This window comes from Cyprinus carpio, chromosome A16, assembly GCF_018340385.1.
Source record: "Cyprinus carpio isolate SPL01 chromosome A16, ASM1834038v1, whole genome shotgun sequence".
Lineage (NCBI taxonomy): Eukaryota > Metazoa > Chordata > Actinopteri > Cypriniformes > Cyprinidae > Cyprinus > Cyprinus carpio.
In genome coordinates this window covers 9728477-9747763 of record NC_056587.1, presented here as the reverse complement: position 1 = coordinate 9747763, position 19287 = coordinate 9728477, and the positions used below count along the sequence as shown (strand labels likewise).

The window sequence follows — 19287 nt, the reverse complement described above, 5'->3', positions numbered from 1 at the left end:
TAAATACAGCCTTGGTGAGCACATCTTATAAAAAAAAAGAAAAGAAAATATCTTAGAGACTCTGAATCTTTAAAGGGTATTGTACACTTAATTAAAACAATTTACAATGATTGACTTCAGTTTGTATTTTAAAAAACAACACTGGACCCCACTGACTTTCACTGTATAGGGAAAAAAAAAACATTTTTCAAAATATATTTTGTGTTCTGCAAAAGAAACAAAGTCATATATGTTTGAAACAACATGATGGTAAGTTAAAAAACTTTTTCATTAATCAGTCAGATTTAAGATGTTTCTGAGTTCTTTGTTTTGCACAGTCATTCTCTCTGAGAGCACTATAACTGGAAGATAACTTCCTAAAACTCTGATGGTGAGCATTTGTATACTGTGCAAAGCTCCATATTCTGTTTAACTTCACTGTCCCAGCACTGTGACAGCAGAGTGGTCCAGTCCAGCACTCATCTCATGTGCTACTGATCCTCACTGAAGCGTTCAGTGCTTACAATGGAAAGCCTGTTCACTAGCTTTATTCCACATTCCCTCAATAGCCATCTATCTGCCCCCGAGTCACTGGGCCCATGGTGCTTGCATGTGCTGTAGCATGTGATTGTGTATGCATGCATGAGAGAGTGTATATGTGCGCCTGAGGAGGGGGTGGGGAACGGGACAGACTACTGAGAGAGAAATAGAGAAGAGAAGTGGCCCGACTGCTTTTGAATCAAACCACTTCTCCAACCACAATAACAAATAGAGTGTTACATTTATATTGCAACCTGGTCATATCTGCCATTATTTGAGATCAATAGAAATGAACTATGTGAAACCCTATTAGCGACTGGTTATGGACAGCAAGCTATAATCTCCAGGTGAAATGAGAGCCCAGCTGAATGGTGAAAGAAAGGATCTCTGGGCCCCCTAGATTACGCAGCAAGGCTCTTTAGGCCAGTCCTCTATCATCAAGGGCTTTAATAAGGGCTCCTGGAGGCTTTGAGCTATTGGCTATTGTTCAGATCACAAGAGGCAACTGAATGATTCTTTGATTAATTTCTGAAAATGCCAAAGCTTTTGAAGAGCCATTTCAGGACAAATATTAATGAATGTGATTTTGATCTGCAGTAATACAGCCGATCATTTGCTGTGATAAAGTATTCAGCTCTCACTTTCATTAATTAACATGATATGCATAATTTCACTATCTGCAGGGAATATGTCTGGGTTTTGTCCAAGTATCCTATTATTTTTGGAAAGAGAAAGAGCATCACGACTCATGACGTCCTCTGATTTTTAATTCTTTCTCGAAGCAAAGCATGCCTTTGCTTGAGGATTTTTGTGCATGAATCTGATCTGTTTTTACATCTGTCCCTTATGGGCTGTTGGAGAAGGAGAGTGAGAGAGAAAGACAAGGAGAGAGAGAGACAGGCTAAAACAGCAGAACTAAAATGCATATGCATTATTTAATATTGAATGATGGCATCCAAACCACATGTATAATATATAAAATAGTATATATATATATATTACTATCATTCAAAAGTTTGGGGTTGTTAAGATTTTTTAATGTTTGTGAAATAAATCTACTCTAAATCTAAATCTAATTTTGGATAAAACTACAGTAATAGAAATATTTGATGTTTTATTACTTTTTAAGGATTCTTTTTAAGTTCAGAAGAACAGCATTTATTTGAAATAGAAACCGTTTGTAACATTATAAATGTCTTTACTGTCACTTTTGTTCAATTTAATATTTCCTTGCAAAGTAAAAGTATAAATGTCTTTCAAAAAATAAAATCTTATTGGCCACAAAACTTTTGAATGCTAGTGTACATAAACAACAGTAAAATAAACTACAAAAAAGTAATTATTTTTCATTAAGTAATTTCACTGTTTAGTAGAGGTTTAAGAAGCAGCTTACATAAATAAAAAATACATAAATACATAAATAAAAGATTTTACACTTACAAGTGACATCTGTGCTTCCTCGCTCATGAGAAGCACCAGCCACCAGTGTATCTGAGTTATGGCTTATGGCATCTATTAAATCAGCCTCGACTTATGTGACACTACAAGCTCAGGTTATATTTTAAAAATCCATAAACTGATCCATAATGCTGCTCTCACATTTATGTTCGCTTTCAGTTCTAACCCAATAATGAAAAGAGGTTTGATATGATGAAGGGAAGGAATGGAGACTGGGATAAGATGTTCTCATTTACATTCTTTATGTTCGAAAATCCATTAACCCACTTTAACTCAGCCAAGAGTCAATGGCAAATCCAATCAGTCTGTTCCCTGTCTTTACACAGCCGTGTGTGAGAAAGAAGAGAGACTTAGAAAGTTAACCATTTCAAAGTAATGTGGGAAATGTGAGTGAGTGGGAAGGGAGAGCGAATAAGAGAAAATATGACGTTAACTCAATTTGTGTCCTCAATGTTTGTTCTGCCAGAAAAGTGGAGAAGAAAAATATGATGAAGGACTGCAGCAGAATGTATAGCCGCCACCAATCCAGACCTTGGTGATGTTATCACAGTTTTTACATGCACGAATTTACACCAATTAAGCTCAATTCTTTTATCTGGTATATGTAAACGTTTTAATTGTTCAAAGTTCTGGTGACTTACTATTTGCATGTCATGTGAGTTTATCTGTTTATGCTTTAATTTCACAACCAATGTTACTTTAGAATTATTTATATATTATTACAGTGTTCATTCATATTTAGAATTAGCTTTTATTTTTATATTTTCAGTTTTATTTTCATTTTAGTTTTTAGCTATTTTATGTGCTTTTGTCATTTTTATTTCTATTATATTTCTATTTAGTTTTCATTTATTTTTATTTCAGTTTTAATTTGAGTAATTTTAGTACTTCAAAATTATTTTACTTCAGTTAGTTGCCGAGGCATTATTTATAATTTTCATTTAAGTTTTTATTTTATTTTATTTTATTTTCATCTAAAATCTTTTATTTTTATCATTTTAATTTTATTTTAACTTTATTTTAATTAATGCATTATTAACAGTTTTAATTTTAGTTAACAATAACAACACTGGTAAAACATGAAAATTTTATTTAAATTACATTTTTAAATTTTAACATTTTAAAATTTCAATTTTTTAATGTCAGTTATCACATTTATTAATGTTTTGTTGTACATGTAAATATATTCACTGATGCTCTCTCTCTCTCTTAATATTTACAACATCTATATGCAACCCAACTAAATCGAACTGACTTGAAATATTCAGCTTGCTTAACAGATGTTTGGATCAATACACCACAGATATGTTTGTCCAGTCAATGGAATTTTATATTTAAAAAGAAAACAAAAGCAACTGGCATGTATACAGCAGAATCTCAAATTAATTTCCAATTATTTCTTCTCATAAACTTGAATAACTCCAATGATTAAGAAGAAATTCCTCATCCTCTGAAGCTTTTCATTGCCATTGTCACCTTTGACCTGCTTACTGGAATTTAAAACGTAGACTGTGAGATCAGCCAAGACACAAAATAAATAACAGCAGCACACACAAGAGAGTCACCCAAAAGTGTGCCAGCAATAACCGTGACTCCCATGTGAGAGGTGAATGTGTGCTGCCCAGAGGTGGAAAATTATGGAGCCAATAAACATTTTAAGAGTTGATAGAATGGGAAAATGAAGACAGACAGAGAGCAGACCCACCTCTTAGGCAGAGGAAGGTAAGGAAGTCTTCGGTTTTGGGTTTGCGTCTTGTGAGATGGTTGAGCATGGCTGGCTTGGGGGCATGGCCTCCAGCATTTTCAGCGGGGTGGCACTGGGAGAACAGGGATGAGACTGAGCAAACTTCCTCTGAGCCTGCAGTCTTGGCCTAGTATGAGAAACAGGGAGTTAGTTCTCCTAGAAATTACAATTCTGTCATTATTTATACATATTTCCATCCTTCATGTATTCATCAAGACATTTTGAAATCTTTTACTAGTCAAACTTTTCCAAGCATTTACACTGACTCCTTTCCTTTTCCCTTTTATGTTACACTGAAGAAAATCATGTGGGTTTTGAGTAAAATGAGAATAAATGATAACAGATTTTTCAAGTTAGTATTTTTTTAGTATCTTTCATTTGATGGCTCGTGTTTTATTGAGGCTAAAAACCAGTTCACAAATAAAGCACTAAGCCCCAAGAAGCCGCTTCGCGTCATGCCTAACAACGCCCCTTAACTGTTATAAATTCACTGTAAACCACGGCTTCACAAGGCTTATTGCTTTTATAAAACGGTTATTCCATATACATAGTAAGGTTTCACAGAATAAAACAGAGCAAATGAAGTGTAATGATATAAATAAAAACAGTATTCTTCCACCAAACAATGTAGTTCCTCAGAAACAGATGTGGTTCCAACAAAGTGGTTGCCGAGCAACACACAGACGTAAACAAAGGTGTATGTTTGTAGTGTAATTTACAACAGCTTTGGAAGCGGCTCAACCAATCAGAATCAAGAACCGGAACTATCTGTTTTATAACCAGATTTTTGGAATCCATATAAGAAAAAAAAGACAGAAACATCCTTTGGTAGGAAAAGAGATGTTAATCTAATCGTATAGAAGACCTGCAGAGGGAAGCAGTTTGGTCTGATATATAAAAGCTCAGCAAAAAGTCTGGCTATGTAAGTCATTTTTTAATTGGCCAACAGCACAGTATGTTGTGACTTGATATTTGGATGTGCCCAGCAAGCTTAAAAACAAGACTTCCCTGATTTGATGTTTTATCTTTTTGGCAATTAAAGTTATAGATCAGTTGTTTATACTATAGTGCCACAATATACTGTGCAGGAAATCTCACACAGAATAGTCTTAGTAAACTCACCTCTTTCTGACAGGTCCCTCTGTTGAGTACTCATGGCTGTAGTCTTTGCTCTGAACTGCATGTTGTGTCCGGTCTGACTTACAGCTTCCAGCGAACAGCCCAGCTTTAGCTCCCGAACCATTTAAATGGCCATTTGCAAAGGAGCCTGGGAAAAAAAAGGTGTGGTTCAAGTTTAAGCAAAACCATATACTGTTACATTGCTATGACACAGATATGTTCACATGTGAAATAAACTCATTTAAAGGGTATAGCACCCACAGCAACTCTTCAAGGCCTCTGAAATGAAGAAGAGGGTTGAAACAGGATTTTTCAAATCATTCAGTCTTAGTGAGCAAACACAAGAGGACCCTCAGACTAAGAGCACACTCAGAATAAACTGACAGGAAGTAGGGAAAACCACAATGCCTCCAGTGTCCTGTTACATTTATCTAAGGTTTCAGTCATGTTAAGTCGCCAAAAAAAATGTGTGTTAAAAAAAATATAACATGTGCATGAGTTATTGTCTATCCTCTTCCCCATCACACAAACCTGAGAATAAAATGGCTCTATCAGCATTTATGGGACCATATGAGAAACCTTAATAAATAAATTCTCTAAAGATATAAAAGATTTGTGACCCTTATAATGTAAAGATCATGTCCATGGGTAACACAACAGTTAAATAGGTACAAACTTATTTTACATTAACCGATTTACATTTATTTTCATGCTAAAAATGGTCATTTATAATATAAATATTACATTCATAACATAAATTGATTAATAATATAAAATTATTAACTACATCTTTTATATTATGTAAATATTTATAATATATAAATATATTTGCATTAGACATAAAAAGAAAATATTGGTATTAAAAGTGACATTTTAAAATAGACATTAATAAATCATTTAATGCCAATACCGTGTATACATATAGAGAGATTAATTAATTTAATACTTTAATTATTTATTTACACAAGTATGTCTGCGTTTGATGATGTTCCAGGGCATTCTAAATAAATTCTGTCAAGTGAAGTGAACTTCAGCAGAATCCTGTGAATCAGAACGCAGCTTTAAGAATTTTTAGAATTCTGCCTGACGCCTAATAATTACAGAGAATGTCAAAGAATCTCTGAATGCAATGACAGCAATGCAGTGCTTCTGATTACAAAGCAATTCCAAAGGAATCCTTAAGTGTTAGTTACTGAATGCATATAAAGCGGAGAGCTCGTGAGGTGTTCTGTTCATGCCCTTGACATTCTCTGAGATGATGCGCTGCACCATACACAGGCAGGCAGGTCACTGAGTTCACCCCATTAGAGTGCAGTGATTTGAGAGCAGTGAGAGTGCTTCACAGCCCCAGCACATGAAACCCATACAGAGAGGGCATTATTCAGGGCATAATTTACTTTGTTCACACATTTTCAGTGCAATCATGGCAGAACAATAACACTCCTGATGGACCACTGAGATGCTGAGGAAATCAAGAAAAGTCCCACAGCGCCATGTGCCTCCCTGAGTGTCACAGCTGCTTCATGATCTCAGCGTCTAAGCTAAAAGAATTCTTCAAATACCAATGTACCTTCAAAATACCACATCAGACTGCACATTTCACAGCATTTTAGTAGATAGAAGGGCGAATACATCAATTAGATTATGTAATACATTCATTTGTGCCTGTGAATTGATCAAAAAGAATGAGCCAGTGTTATTTCACATAGAACAGGATATGAATTCATGAATATGACCAAAGTGAAGACTTGGCTTATCAATATTAATTAGCTAATATGCCTCGAATGTCAGCATGTCAGCGTCAGATGTTGAGGGTCACAGAGGTGAGATCTTTGCTGCAGCTGTTCTAAAGGTCAGTACCCATCTGTAGTCGAGATCACTGAAAGCACTGCTCTAGAAAAGATGTATGCTCACCATTAACTATTCCAGTGCCATTCTCCACTTTGTTCTTCTTAGCCGTCTTAAACTCTTTAAGTGAGAGGTAGAGCACCCGGCGGACCACTCTCTCTTCCGACCATGGGATCCCATCGTTGTCATCCTGCAGAAGGGGAAAAAAAAGCTTAATTTAGAGCTCTAAAAATGAAACAGATGTGACCTGAAGTAATTTCACAAGAAAAATTTGCTCTCTGAATAAACAGTTTTGGGTTAATTAGTCAAACAACAGTCAAATCAATGAAATGACAAACACTGAGAGTGAACAAGGAGGAAAAAAATATTCTTGTATTGTGAAACCACAGCTCTGCAGACAGAGGGCTGTGCTATAAATAGTGCAGTTGGCTGCAGTTTCTCCATCCCAGCACGTGTCAGAAAGCATTTTAATACTGAATGCTCCAAAAGCAATCACAACAAATGCTCTCAGTGTTAGTATAACATTTGTTCCCCACAGATTAGCTAATGTGTTGTAGTAAGACATCTTTCAAACTGGGTAGCTGAATGACCTCACTGTTTTTCACATTTCTCTTAAAGCCTCAAAACATGTCTTTCATTCAGTAACGTGATCTCTTATAAACTGTTAAATCTCTTAAGTATAACAGTCCATTGTCTTAGCCCATCACAATAAATCACCAGAAATGGGGTAACAACCAAATTTGTTCTCAATCATGTCCTCTACTTTTGAACTGTCACTAAATTGCCCACCAACAGGCTAGTTACAAGAGAAACAAGACACTTTCAGGAAAAATAAAATGTACAAAGCTGTCACTTAGGTATCCTAAAGTACATCACTGCACCTTACTTACCCCTAAATGGTACATAGTAGTGCATTTGGTGCATTTTAGTACATTTTTAGCTTTTGTACCTTAGAGTACATAGTGACAGCTTTGTACCTTTTTTCTGAGAGTATACAATGGTTCGGGAAGTTTGAATGCCAATAATCTCCAAATATGTGAACTGCTCACATTCACCCAGTTTCCTGCATTGAAGTTGAACTGAAGTGAGATAGCCCTCTGAAAGCAGTTCTACAGCATGAGAGGCCAGAGGCCAAACACAGAGGAATGTCATTTAATGGTCACTGCATTTGGCACTTTCAGGAAGTCAGATTTGATATTTTACATATGTGATTTGTTATCACTACAATTATATACCTTATTTTAGCAAACTGATTCTGAGAGCAAGAATCGTAATCATGCTTTCTTCTCTATGTTCCCAACCCCAACTCCCCAGATGATTAGGATGATGTGAAGTGCTTGACCCCAGCTTAGGGCCTCCCCATGGCACACGAAGAAAGTGGCACTCTCTAGGGAACTTCTGGTCATCATGGTGACGGTCTTCCACAGGTCTATTGTGGCGGTCATGTGAAAGTCCCTGTCAGGATGAACTCAAAACGATATGACATTTCACGAGCAACAGCCAAGCTGTATTATTTATGAGATTATGCAAGCAGGGTCCCACAAAAAGAGCCACTAGAAAGTGGAACCCACAATCAATAAAATGCCAGACAGAAAAGGAAATGCTTCTCTGATAATACGAAACCCCAAAAATCTCATCTGTACTTAAACCACTTTAAACTATGTTGTTTCTATATTAATTTTGAAGGTTCCAAGGTATGGATATTATGAATGTCATGTGGCTTTAAACTGTGATTTTCTCTTTCAATTATAAGACTGATAAAGGGGTCTATATCGCACTAGATTTAAAGCTCAAAGCCTGTGCATTACTGGAGGATGGAAGCACTCTGGATTTAAGGCCAAATTCACTGATCCTATGCCAGCACAAGGTCCGTTGCCAATGCTTGATGCTTGGAAATTGGCAGTTAAGTAAATGATTCTCCTGGTCTATTATTTGATTAAGAAGGCCTGACACACATCATAAAAGAAAAGCAACAATGTAACTTCTCAATTATCACTAAACATGCCCGTCTGGCCTAATAAAATACACCGTGCACTAATGCACTTATAGAAATTTCCATTTAAGGAAAGGTCTCATATCAGTACATTAATCACAGATAGCACTTGAGCCCAGTATCTCCTAAATCAATTTAACACAAGATTCATGTTGCTCATTTAACTGTCATAATCAGTTCCTCTCTGATAACGGCCTCATATGCATCTTCCTCTTAACCACATCAGTTTGCCATTTGTGTAGCTCCGAGCAGCTTTTACAATTACACTAGCATCTCTCACCACACATCTCTGAACCGTGAGCTGGTTTTTATTACGCTGACAGCAACCCTGTCAATTATTGATTAAGGGGTATTGTGTCTGAAGTCATGAGGATAGGTCTGTCACCATAAGCACAATGCAGATCTTTCATGCTAGTGACACATATAGGTTGTATTAGAGGACTTTTTACATGTTTACATTTGGAGTCTATAACCCAAAGATCAAGTGAGGCAACAGAACAACAACAAACAACAACAGAGGACAAAGTCAAGGCGATAATAGCAGAATATTAGGCTGCAGACTAGAAGCTAGTTTAATTCTAATGTGTAGGTTTGATTTGCATACAGATTAACTTGTAAAATGTCTTTTATTAAACATGATGGCTTTAATGAGCAAACTGCTCCCTTATGAATTTCTACAGCTTGAATCCATAGCAAATTGCATTATAATCAGGAACATTTTTGTATAAGCTTTAATCTTTACCTAAAGTTTTGCAGAGACATTGATTCAGACAGAGCTCACCAATGTTAGTTGGGTCTGCGTGCGCTGCTTTGCACAGATCAAATTTAAACAGGGCAGCAGGAGCACACGGGCTGTGGGCCAACCTGCCAACATATCAAATCTGACCTTGCTACCCATCTGTCTCAGACCAGTCACTGGCCACTCACACACACACACAGCTGACTTACTACTAATGTTAACAAAAGCAAGCTGGCATGAAAGTAAAACGGATCTATTATTTACCCAGAGTCAACAACCTGATGTTAAAACCGGCCTATCAGCACGGTACAAGCAGGCAGTCGATTGTAAATGATGACTGGCATTAGCTTTAAAAATAAGTCATTCAACATCCCTCACTGTCACTCATCCACTGCATTCACGAAGAAAAATCATCGAGTGACAACATGAAATATTATGAAACTGGAAATGAATTCACAGGGGCTGTAAACAGGGATGCATGATATATCTGCCAGTTATCTGAGAATATCTATCTATCTATCTATCTATCTATCTATCTATCTATCTATCTATCTATCTATCTATCTATCTATCTATCTATATTTAGGATAGGATAGGATAGGATATATATTGGAAATTATTTTATCACCAATACTGGATATTTAATTGTTGCTGCATATTTTATATTGTAAATGAAGGGATAGTAATATATTATTGCAATAGTTTAGCCCTTTACATTGAAAGTACATGTTGGAGTGGGTTGCTGCGTGCATGCATTTGTGCATAAAAATGAGTTAAGTTCATATTAGTCATCTTCATATTTATTAATAATCATATTTTTATTATCTATTATATTGTTTTTCATTCTCTACATTATTTTGTTGTGAGGCTTAAATGTATAGCACACAAAACCATTTATTTAGTTTTTAAGAATTGTTTTTTTTTCCCAAATACACAAGAAAACATTTGGTGTAGAAACAATATTTGCTCATAAACTGCTAGTAAATTTCACAAAAACACAAAGAAACTGCAGGTAACATTGAGTTTAACATGGAATTCTGAATTGGAATGACTTAAATAGTACTTTCTAGTAAAACATAATGTAGTAATCTTTGTTTTATTTCCAGCTTCAGTGTAGAATAGATGAATAATATCAGCCAGTTCTCAGGTATGGCACTGATAAAGGGTTGACCCGAAAATGTTTTGCACTTGCCAGTCTCTTTGACCATTTGCACTTTTTTGTGGCCTTGGAGGAATAAAAACAAAACCTTATGTTTATTTTTTTGTGTGTGGATCCTTTTTTCCTCTCAGTTATTGGATGTAACATGAAAATAATTCTCAACTAGAATTTCAATATGGATGCAGAAAAAAGAAGGCTTCAACAAACTACACAGAAACTTCAGGAATATTTACTAGTATAACAACCACAGTGACAAAATGAACCTAAAAAATGTACATTTCTTTAGAATTGTGCATTTGCATTTCAAAATTCTTTGCTTTGTTAAAGCACATACAGTCCTGATGAAAAATGAACATTTCATCACAAAAGTGCATAAAGAACAACAGAGCTGCTGATCTTTACACTTGCTTTGGTCTTCCCAGGTTCAGTACTGTGCCACACAGTCCTCACTGACTGTACAAAAACAAAGGACTCAGTACTCAGGGGAGTTCCCACAAGCCTGTTTGTAGCGCCTCATCCTATAGGTTTGCTTATCAAGGACACTTTGTTTCCAGTGACAGCTCTCTCTACACATTCACCTAGCTGTGAAGACAGATTGCTGCAGACAGAGCCAAGGAAGCACAGACCCATCCAATGACAATCCCTTCTCCTGCCATGACAACAGGAGAATGCCAGAGGCTTTACCATATGCACCTTCCACCCTCTATTTCCATACACATGAGCAGCATTAAACAATAAGCTTGTAGTGGGATGAATTTAAAACCAATGTAAAACTCAGTGATCTAGTACAATGCATGACAGTTGTATGAAGTCTCCAGAGACAACAGACGCTGGAGGAGTCCCCTATCACTGATTTTCACCCATTTTTCATTCATTTGAGAACATGAAGTGAAGAGTAAAACTATTACTTTTAAGCTAAAAATGCTCTGCAGCTGCAAACAAACAGAATCCTCTTGGATTTGAGGGTACTGGTATTTGAAGTACAATGAATCACATTCTAGAAGCTGGAATACACTAAATGCAGCAATAAGCCTTTAAATATATCATACTGCTATTTATGACATCTAAGCATATCTCTCAAGAAAAGAAATTTAAAAGCCGTTAAATCAATAGACAAAAGCCAGACATATATCTTGATAAAAAAAACCCACATCTCTTGATAATAACATCACAGTAATAACTATACCCAATTTAGCAAGCCCATTCTGATACAATATGTCTCCTTGGAGTTTGGGATGACTGCATCAATTAGTGCACAGCTGGACACGTCTGAGACGGAGGGATGAAGCAGCCATTACAAGTTGCCTGCAGTTTTTTTTTTTTTTACATCATCCTTTGTTTAATCTAAGAGTTGTAACACAGCCACAAAATTTTATTATACCGATAAAATGAAATGACAAGAAAATATTGTAGATGGCACCAGTGATATTAATAATTTTCTTTTCCTTACTTATCAGCTCATCACACCCGAATACTATCCAGTGCTATAAGTGTACAAAGATTCATGTTGCATATGACACACACACACACACACACACACACAACTTCAATCACTACTTCAGTCTTCAGTGTCACATGATCCTTTAGAAATCATTCTAATATGCTGATTCTGTGCTCAAGAAACATTTCTTATTATTATCAATGGTGAAAACACTTGTGTTGCCTAATATTTTTCTGTAAACATTGATACTTTTTTCAGGCTTCTTTGATAAACAGAAAGTTGAAAAGAACACCATCTAATTGAAAGAAATCTGTAACATTATAAATGTCTTTACTGTCACTTTTGATCAATTTCATGCATGCTTGCAGAACAAAAGTATATATATATTTTCCAATAAGATAATGTCATGATGAGCACTCAAATTCATGAAAACATTCAATTGTAAGTGAAACAATGAGATCAATATGATGAATTGATGACATCTAACATGTCAAGCACCAAGGGGAAGTCGTGGTCTAGTGGTTAGAGAGTTTAACTCCTAACCCTAAGGTTGTGCGTTTGAGTCTCGGGCCGGCAATACCACGACTGAGGTGCCCTTGAGCAAGGCACCGGACTGCTCCCTGGGCACTGCAGCATAAACGGCTGCCCTCGATGTGTGTGTTCACTGCTGTGTGTGTGCACAAAGAATTATTCTTATTCTAAATACATTTTCAAGACAGAGAAAAATAGTGCTTTGAATAATATACCAAACTTTGACCTTATTTAACACTTCATTGTACAGTGCAGGCATCTCATATAAGCATGTTACTATAATTAATATAATAACAGTCAGCTCTACAAAATAATTACACAGCAAGTGCATGTGGTCCATTAGCATTATTCATTACTTATGTAAATACACAGTAAAATAAACACACTAATATAAAGTGTGACCACGTATTTCCTCGGGCCCTATATTCCAAACCTCATTAGGAATCATATATCATACGAATGCAGACCAAAACCCCCAATCTGCACTGAGACATATAAAAACAATCCAGTGACTGAAGTGAAAACATATTGGGACAAATCTAAGGCCCATAAGTCAGTTACAGGGATGAGGACCAAAAGTGTAAAACGAGAATGAAATAAATCAGAAATGAAAATACAGTTAGATTATAACTGAAATAGATTATCATCACCCTTATTTGGGATTAAACCTACAATTTTTGAGTAAACAGCCTGGCTTCTTATCGGTTAAGCTACCCCACTAAACCAGTTCTTCAAGATTTGTAATGACAGTCAACACTTCCTAGATTAAAAGAATAATGTTTAAAGGTGCTGTATATAGGCTTGACACCGAGTGGTTGAACTAGGTATTGCAGTCCAAATTCAAAATATTGGAGAGGGGTTTTTTTTCACCAGGCCCCGCCTCCTCAGACTTGACATTGCCAGATTGATGACACAAACAGGAACGAGCGCACTTTACGATGAATGAAATGAAATACACTGTGTTTTCCGCCAACTGGCAACCCGGGGTGCCAAAATACAATTGGGTAAACTGGCAGTGGGCGGTTTTCACAAACCAAAATAGAGACCGACATTCCGGCCCGGAACACACATTTTCAAAGGAAAATAACTGACTGTAGCATTGTTTTTTCAGTTAACTTAGCATGTTTCTTAAATATCTGCAAACATATTATGGTATTTATATGCTTTAGTAGAGTCAAAATCTTACATTCAGCACCTTTAAAGCAAACACTTTGAATGGATTAGTCTTTCTAGTGTTTTTAAATGTACCTCTACCTAAACTGGGTCAGTGTAGTGTGGGCTTTAGTTCTGTGCTACTGTGTAAAGCAAACTGATGCTAAGGATGAGTCTAAAGGAGCTAAACATATATCTGACTGCTGAGGCCAAAGAAAATGTGTGAGACATAAGAGCTTCCCGTTTAGATGGCCATCTCTGTCACACGCAGCAGGCCTGTGCTCACTGTAAACACAGAGCAATATATACCTGCCAATTTCTCTGATGTTGTCACATTAAATAGATTTGTTTTCACATATGGTGCTCGGAAGAAAGTGTGAAACTGATTTCTTACAGCCTTTCCTAGTTTCTGCAGCCTGTTCATTTACACTACACTTCAATCATTTTACAATAATTGCCAGTAACAATGTGTGCTGTAACCTCACCTAATCCTGAATGACATTGTGTAATATTCTTTAACAGAATGAATGAGTTCAAATGGCATAATGCGAACTGTAACAGAGGAGTTACTATGTAAATACAGGCAGGTTTACAATGGTAAGTGACATATCAACTTAGCTGCTGATTCATGCAGTTCTAATCAGAAATATCTTGATCCCTCTGTTGATTTAATAACCAGTCTCAGGATTGCAATGAATTACAGTGAATACCACCTGAAGCCAAAGCAGAGAGCCCCATACAAAGAAGCTATCATCTTTAAACTGATCATTCCCAGCCTCATATAACCAAACTCAATGTTCAGAGCTTGTACTTCAAGCCATGTGGCAATTAAACATCAGAGAATTGATGTAAGCAAAGACACTACTGCTACTGAAAGAAATGGTAACCCTCAAAGAATAACAGATCATTCATTTGAATACTTTGCTGTTATACCATTTCTTTTCCTTTTTTGCTGGAATCTAGAAATGTATGTCAGCATTTTGTCCTGGAGCCAGCTTACTTACACCCAAGATGGATTATAATGTTTCCCAGATAAGTTTATATTTGGGATATAGATTGGCAGGGGTCTGGGGCCCACTAGGGGGCAGCAGCAAACTTCCAAGGGGACCTCAAGGTGACTTAAAAGTATTTTAAATAAGGCAAAATACAATTAAAATAAGCTGAAATAACTCAAATAAAGAAATTTGATATTTTAATTCAGCCCCTCAACAGCTTTTTTTCTTTGAAGAACCAGGGTTCCACCTGCTTCCAACTGTCTTGAAAAACCTTGATATACGAGGTAGCCTATTCTAATTTTAAGTGTAATTTTTAGACCCGGAAAAGTCATATAAATTACCAAAATGTCATAAGCATTTTATAAAGAATATACCATAGAGGAGGGCCATCAGATACAGTTGTGGACAAAAGGGGCATTGGAGGTAAAAGGTCAACAACCTCTGGTATAGATGCAAGTTTAAGTAATAGGTCTTCAGTGTCTAAGCTATTTCTCATTTATTCTTAAAAAGCACAAATCAAACAATTAAAAATTGTTATAGTTTGAAATTAATACAACATTAACACAAATAAAATAATGCATGTGGACCTGAACATTTTACTACTTTAAATTACAGAGAACTTTAACACAGAGTCAAATCTATCAAATGTTATTCTAGTTGACATGCTGTTATATTTTTATTCACATTTAGAATTAGTTCTTTCATTTAGTTTAAGATTTAAGTTATTTTTTTCCCCATGTCTGTAGTTTTTATTCATTTTTATTTCAGTTTTAGTACATAACTCACCAGGAGGAGGGTTTGATCATATCGCCGTGACTCGATTGGACTAAAACAGACACATCTTATACAGTGATGGTAGCAGGGTCAGTCTTGGCATATATCTTATAATAAAGATGGTAGTCTGCTTACACCATCTAACCAGCGGCATGTAAACTACCTCAGTCTTTACCACAATACAAGCATCTGCCCACGATCTGACAAGCTAAGTTCTCGTGACATTGCAAAACCAACCTACACACACACACAAACACTCACACAGTAGGCTATAATGACCGCAAACACACACACGACCACAAACTGACCACGCTAGTGTCGCGAGACGGTCGTCTACATCGACTGGAGCTACTATATGACAAAACTGGAATTGATCACAGTAACATGTCACAGACACCGGAAATGCGAAACGTAACAAGGTACTTAAAAAGCCCAAAGCATTATTTGGGTCAACCGCATGATACAGATCGGCCAGCCTATCTTTAACCTCTAATTCAAACAGAAGATGGTTCATGGACTGGTCGTTTATAACATCTGACCTAATTCTGTCCCAAACCTGATGATAACTTAACAAGGGGGCACTACAGTGATGTGATTAATGCAAATTAAGAGGCAGCTGCCTCTGAATTTGTTGAAAAACCAATGGATTAAACGTCAAATTTGCACTTACAAATTTCTTTTGAATGATATTTCTCTTCGGCCTTTCCCTACTCATTTTGCCCTCCAGACTGAATTCATTAAAGGTCAGACGGCCACATCAATTCTGATTATATAGGCTACATATATAGCCTATACATATATATATATAAATCTTTCCGTTGTTGTAGCACGTGATTATTTAAATCCCTGGTAGCAAAATGTCGAGGTAGGCAGAGAATGTTGTATCCCGGTCGATCGGCGTAGCCTGTCTTGTTTTCACAGCTCAGTACACCAAAGAGGTAAACGAATCCAAATCCGAAGATCCATGCCGATCAGAAAGGGTCTGTGTAAAAACAACAACGGCAACATATCCACCGAAATGAGCTGGAGCAGCCAGTCTTCCACTTGAAAGCTAAACGGCGTATTGTCAGGGATCCCCGCAGCACATTCTTGCAGTCAAAATAAAAGCCAGCTTCTGGCTTCCATTCTCGAAGGCTGTAATGTATCGTTTATTGTTACATTATGCGGGTGCAAAACAGTCAAGCACACCAATTTGGAAAGTCTAGAGTTAGGTTTTGGCTGCCGCTGTGCTCCCTCATATTGTGTGAACTCAATGGCAGCGATGTTACTGCGACCTAGTGGAGTATTTCATAGGAGACTCCGTCCTATCATTCACCATCAGCACGTTTAGCGGTACATTTAAAAAGCCTTTCTCGAAACATGGCACAAATCTGTGCCGTTTACCGTCTTAATGTCTTTTAGCCATCTGAATTATAAATCTTATCACGAAGTATTTTTAGACTGAGCTAATAGCCTGATTGTGAGAAACAAAGATGCATGAAAAAAAAAAAAAACACAAAAAACACCTTGCCATGTGCATACAGATTAAACACTTTTGGAATCTTTTGCATGTTATTGGAATTATCACGAAGTTTAGGTGATTCACATGATCGTAAATGACATTAGAAGAATATCAGTTTGCAAACAATGAAAAATAAAATGCAAAATTAAAACAACAATAATAATAACAATCATTTTCATGCATCTTGATCAAGAGTCAAAATGCAAAAGTCAGATTGGAAGTGTCAGTTTAATATTAAAATGATTTCTAACTGATGGCATCAAAAACCTACAAAAACATTACTTACAGTTCACATGCAAACCCATATATGCGTTATCCCCTATACACTGCTTTAAATAAAATGATAACAGTTGCTAGTTTTGGAAACCCACGGCCCAGAATGCATTGTTCTATGCCAATGTTGGTGAAATCAAGAAGTCTGTAAGGATTATAGCAAACCCCTCTCTGTGATAATCCAGAGATTATTTCTAAAAATAAACACCCTGATCAGCAATCCCAGTATATGGGGATAAAACTAATGTGATACTCTTTCAGATTACAGTGTGAAATGTTATGAGTGTCATTCATTTGAATTAGACAACAGGGAAAATTGCTACAAAAAACATCATATTCAGTTATTTTACATTTATTCATTTAGCAGACACTTTTATGCAAAGCGATTTACAAATGAGGTCAATCACAAGCAATTTAAAAAGAGCCAACAATGTGCTGCCGAGTTACAAAAATAACATAGAGCAGAAGGATACATTTTAGAAAAATAAAGAAAAGAAAATTAGAGATTTAAATATTTAGTTATTGGTTGGTTAGTTAAATGTGTCATCTCCATAATGCTTAGAAAACTGTACAGGAGTTTCATGAGTTCCAGTTTTGGCTATATATTGTTTTGAAATATCTCTTAAAACTTTGGTTTTAGAATTATATTTTCTTAATTTTTTTGCAAGATGGGAAATTCCTGTGATTGTGCATCTCAAGGTCTGCTGAAGTCTGTTCTTTGTCTTTCTACCAGGAGGAACGTTATCATTCAGCCTGACCATGAGGGCAGATAGGCCTCTTTAATTGGAACAGCGTTAAAAATAACCTCAAGAAGTATCAGGGGCATATCACAGCACAAGTGCCCATTTGATTACGCCAGAGATTTTGGCTAGAGTTGATCATGCCAAAGACAGGAAAAGCAAACTGAAAGAAGTTGGTAATAGTTTTAGGATACAAATTATTAAACAACTATACAAAGAACCACAAGAGAAAATACATTTTTAAGATGTGTTTTATGGACTTTAAAGTTAGGTAACAGTCACTGAATCAATTGGGATACACTGGAATTCATGAGCATATGGCTGATGGCTGTTTACATTTTCTTGTCCATTGAGTTTAAAAAAAGAGGAACATTGTAGTACCCTCAGATTTGTTAAATCACATGAACCTGTTAAAGTCTGCAAAACAAGAGCTTGTCTGGTATTTTCTCCCATTTTGTTCTAAAAATAGGGCTTTAAGTAGACTATGAATGCTGTAATTCACTACTAATAATGGGCCACCCTGCTGGCAAGAGAATCAGTTCATCACTTTAAAACATGCCCGTCCCCGGGGCAGAGTCAGAGATGTAGGCTAATTGTGAAGCACTAGACTTTGAAGAGAAATACTCAGCAGAACAGACAAGATTTTTGGTTGATTGCCAAACCAAGCAAACTTTCAAGGAAGTATAGTTTTCATACAAAGACACGACACAATTCAAGTTCATTTAGAGATTGATTCAGTAGCATTAATATAACAAGGTATTATAACTATCCTATCCATGTTTCTTTGGATTATTTATCTACTGTCATCAAAAACTAATATGCTGACCCTATACAATGTGGGTGTGGTGAAAAATAACTCAGATTTGGTTGTTGACATCATTGTATTAGAGTAGACAATGCTGAAATATCCTGCAAATAAACAAATTATGACTCACTTTGTTTGTTAAGATAATTCATAATAGCTCAAAATGCATTTAGCATCCTTTATAGTGGAACTGAAAACATGTACAGGTACTTGCTAGAGTTTCAGTGTATTGAATTATTTGGTTGTTGATTTCTGATGCTGAACCTCTACATGTGAATTTTCAAACAGATGGAGGCAAAGCTGGAGCTCTGCTGCAGCCAGTAAAAGCCATCTACTAACGGTTCTGGAATTAATGCAATGTCCCTCAGAGCCGTCAAAGCCTCCAACATTTAATTTATGGCTTTAAAATGTTTAGCAAATTCACTCTTCACGTGGTTGGTCCATCATTTAAGTGTTATATTGTCATAAAACTATGGCATTCAAAGGATTTGTAAAT

At 36.2% G+C, this 19287-nt stretch overlaps 1 protein-coding gene across 1 annotated transcript in view; it reads right to left on the bottom strand.

The window, feature by feature from the left end:
- Nucleotides 1-16751, bottom strand: part of LOC109061591 (protein Jumonji-like) — a 30407-nt gene extending 13656 nt beyond the window's left edge. Inside the window, 5 exon segments of the mRNA XM_042772524.1 lie at nucleotides 3683-3754; nucleotides 3757-3848; nucleotides 4844-4988; nucleotides 6755-6878; nucleotides 16143-16751. Of these exon segments, the coding sequence (XP_042628458.1) occupies nucleotides 3683-3754; nucleotides 3757-3848; nucleotides 4844-4988; nucleotides 6755-6878; nucleotides 16143-16187 (478 nt within the window). The 5' untranslated portion in view covers nucleotides 16188-16751.
- Between the last annotated feature and the right edge of the window lie 2536 nt (nucleotides 16752-19287).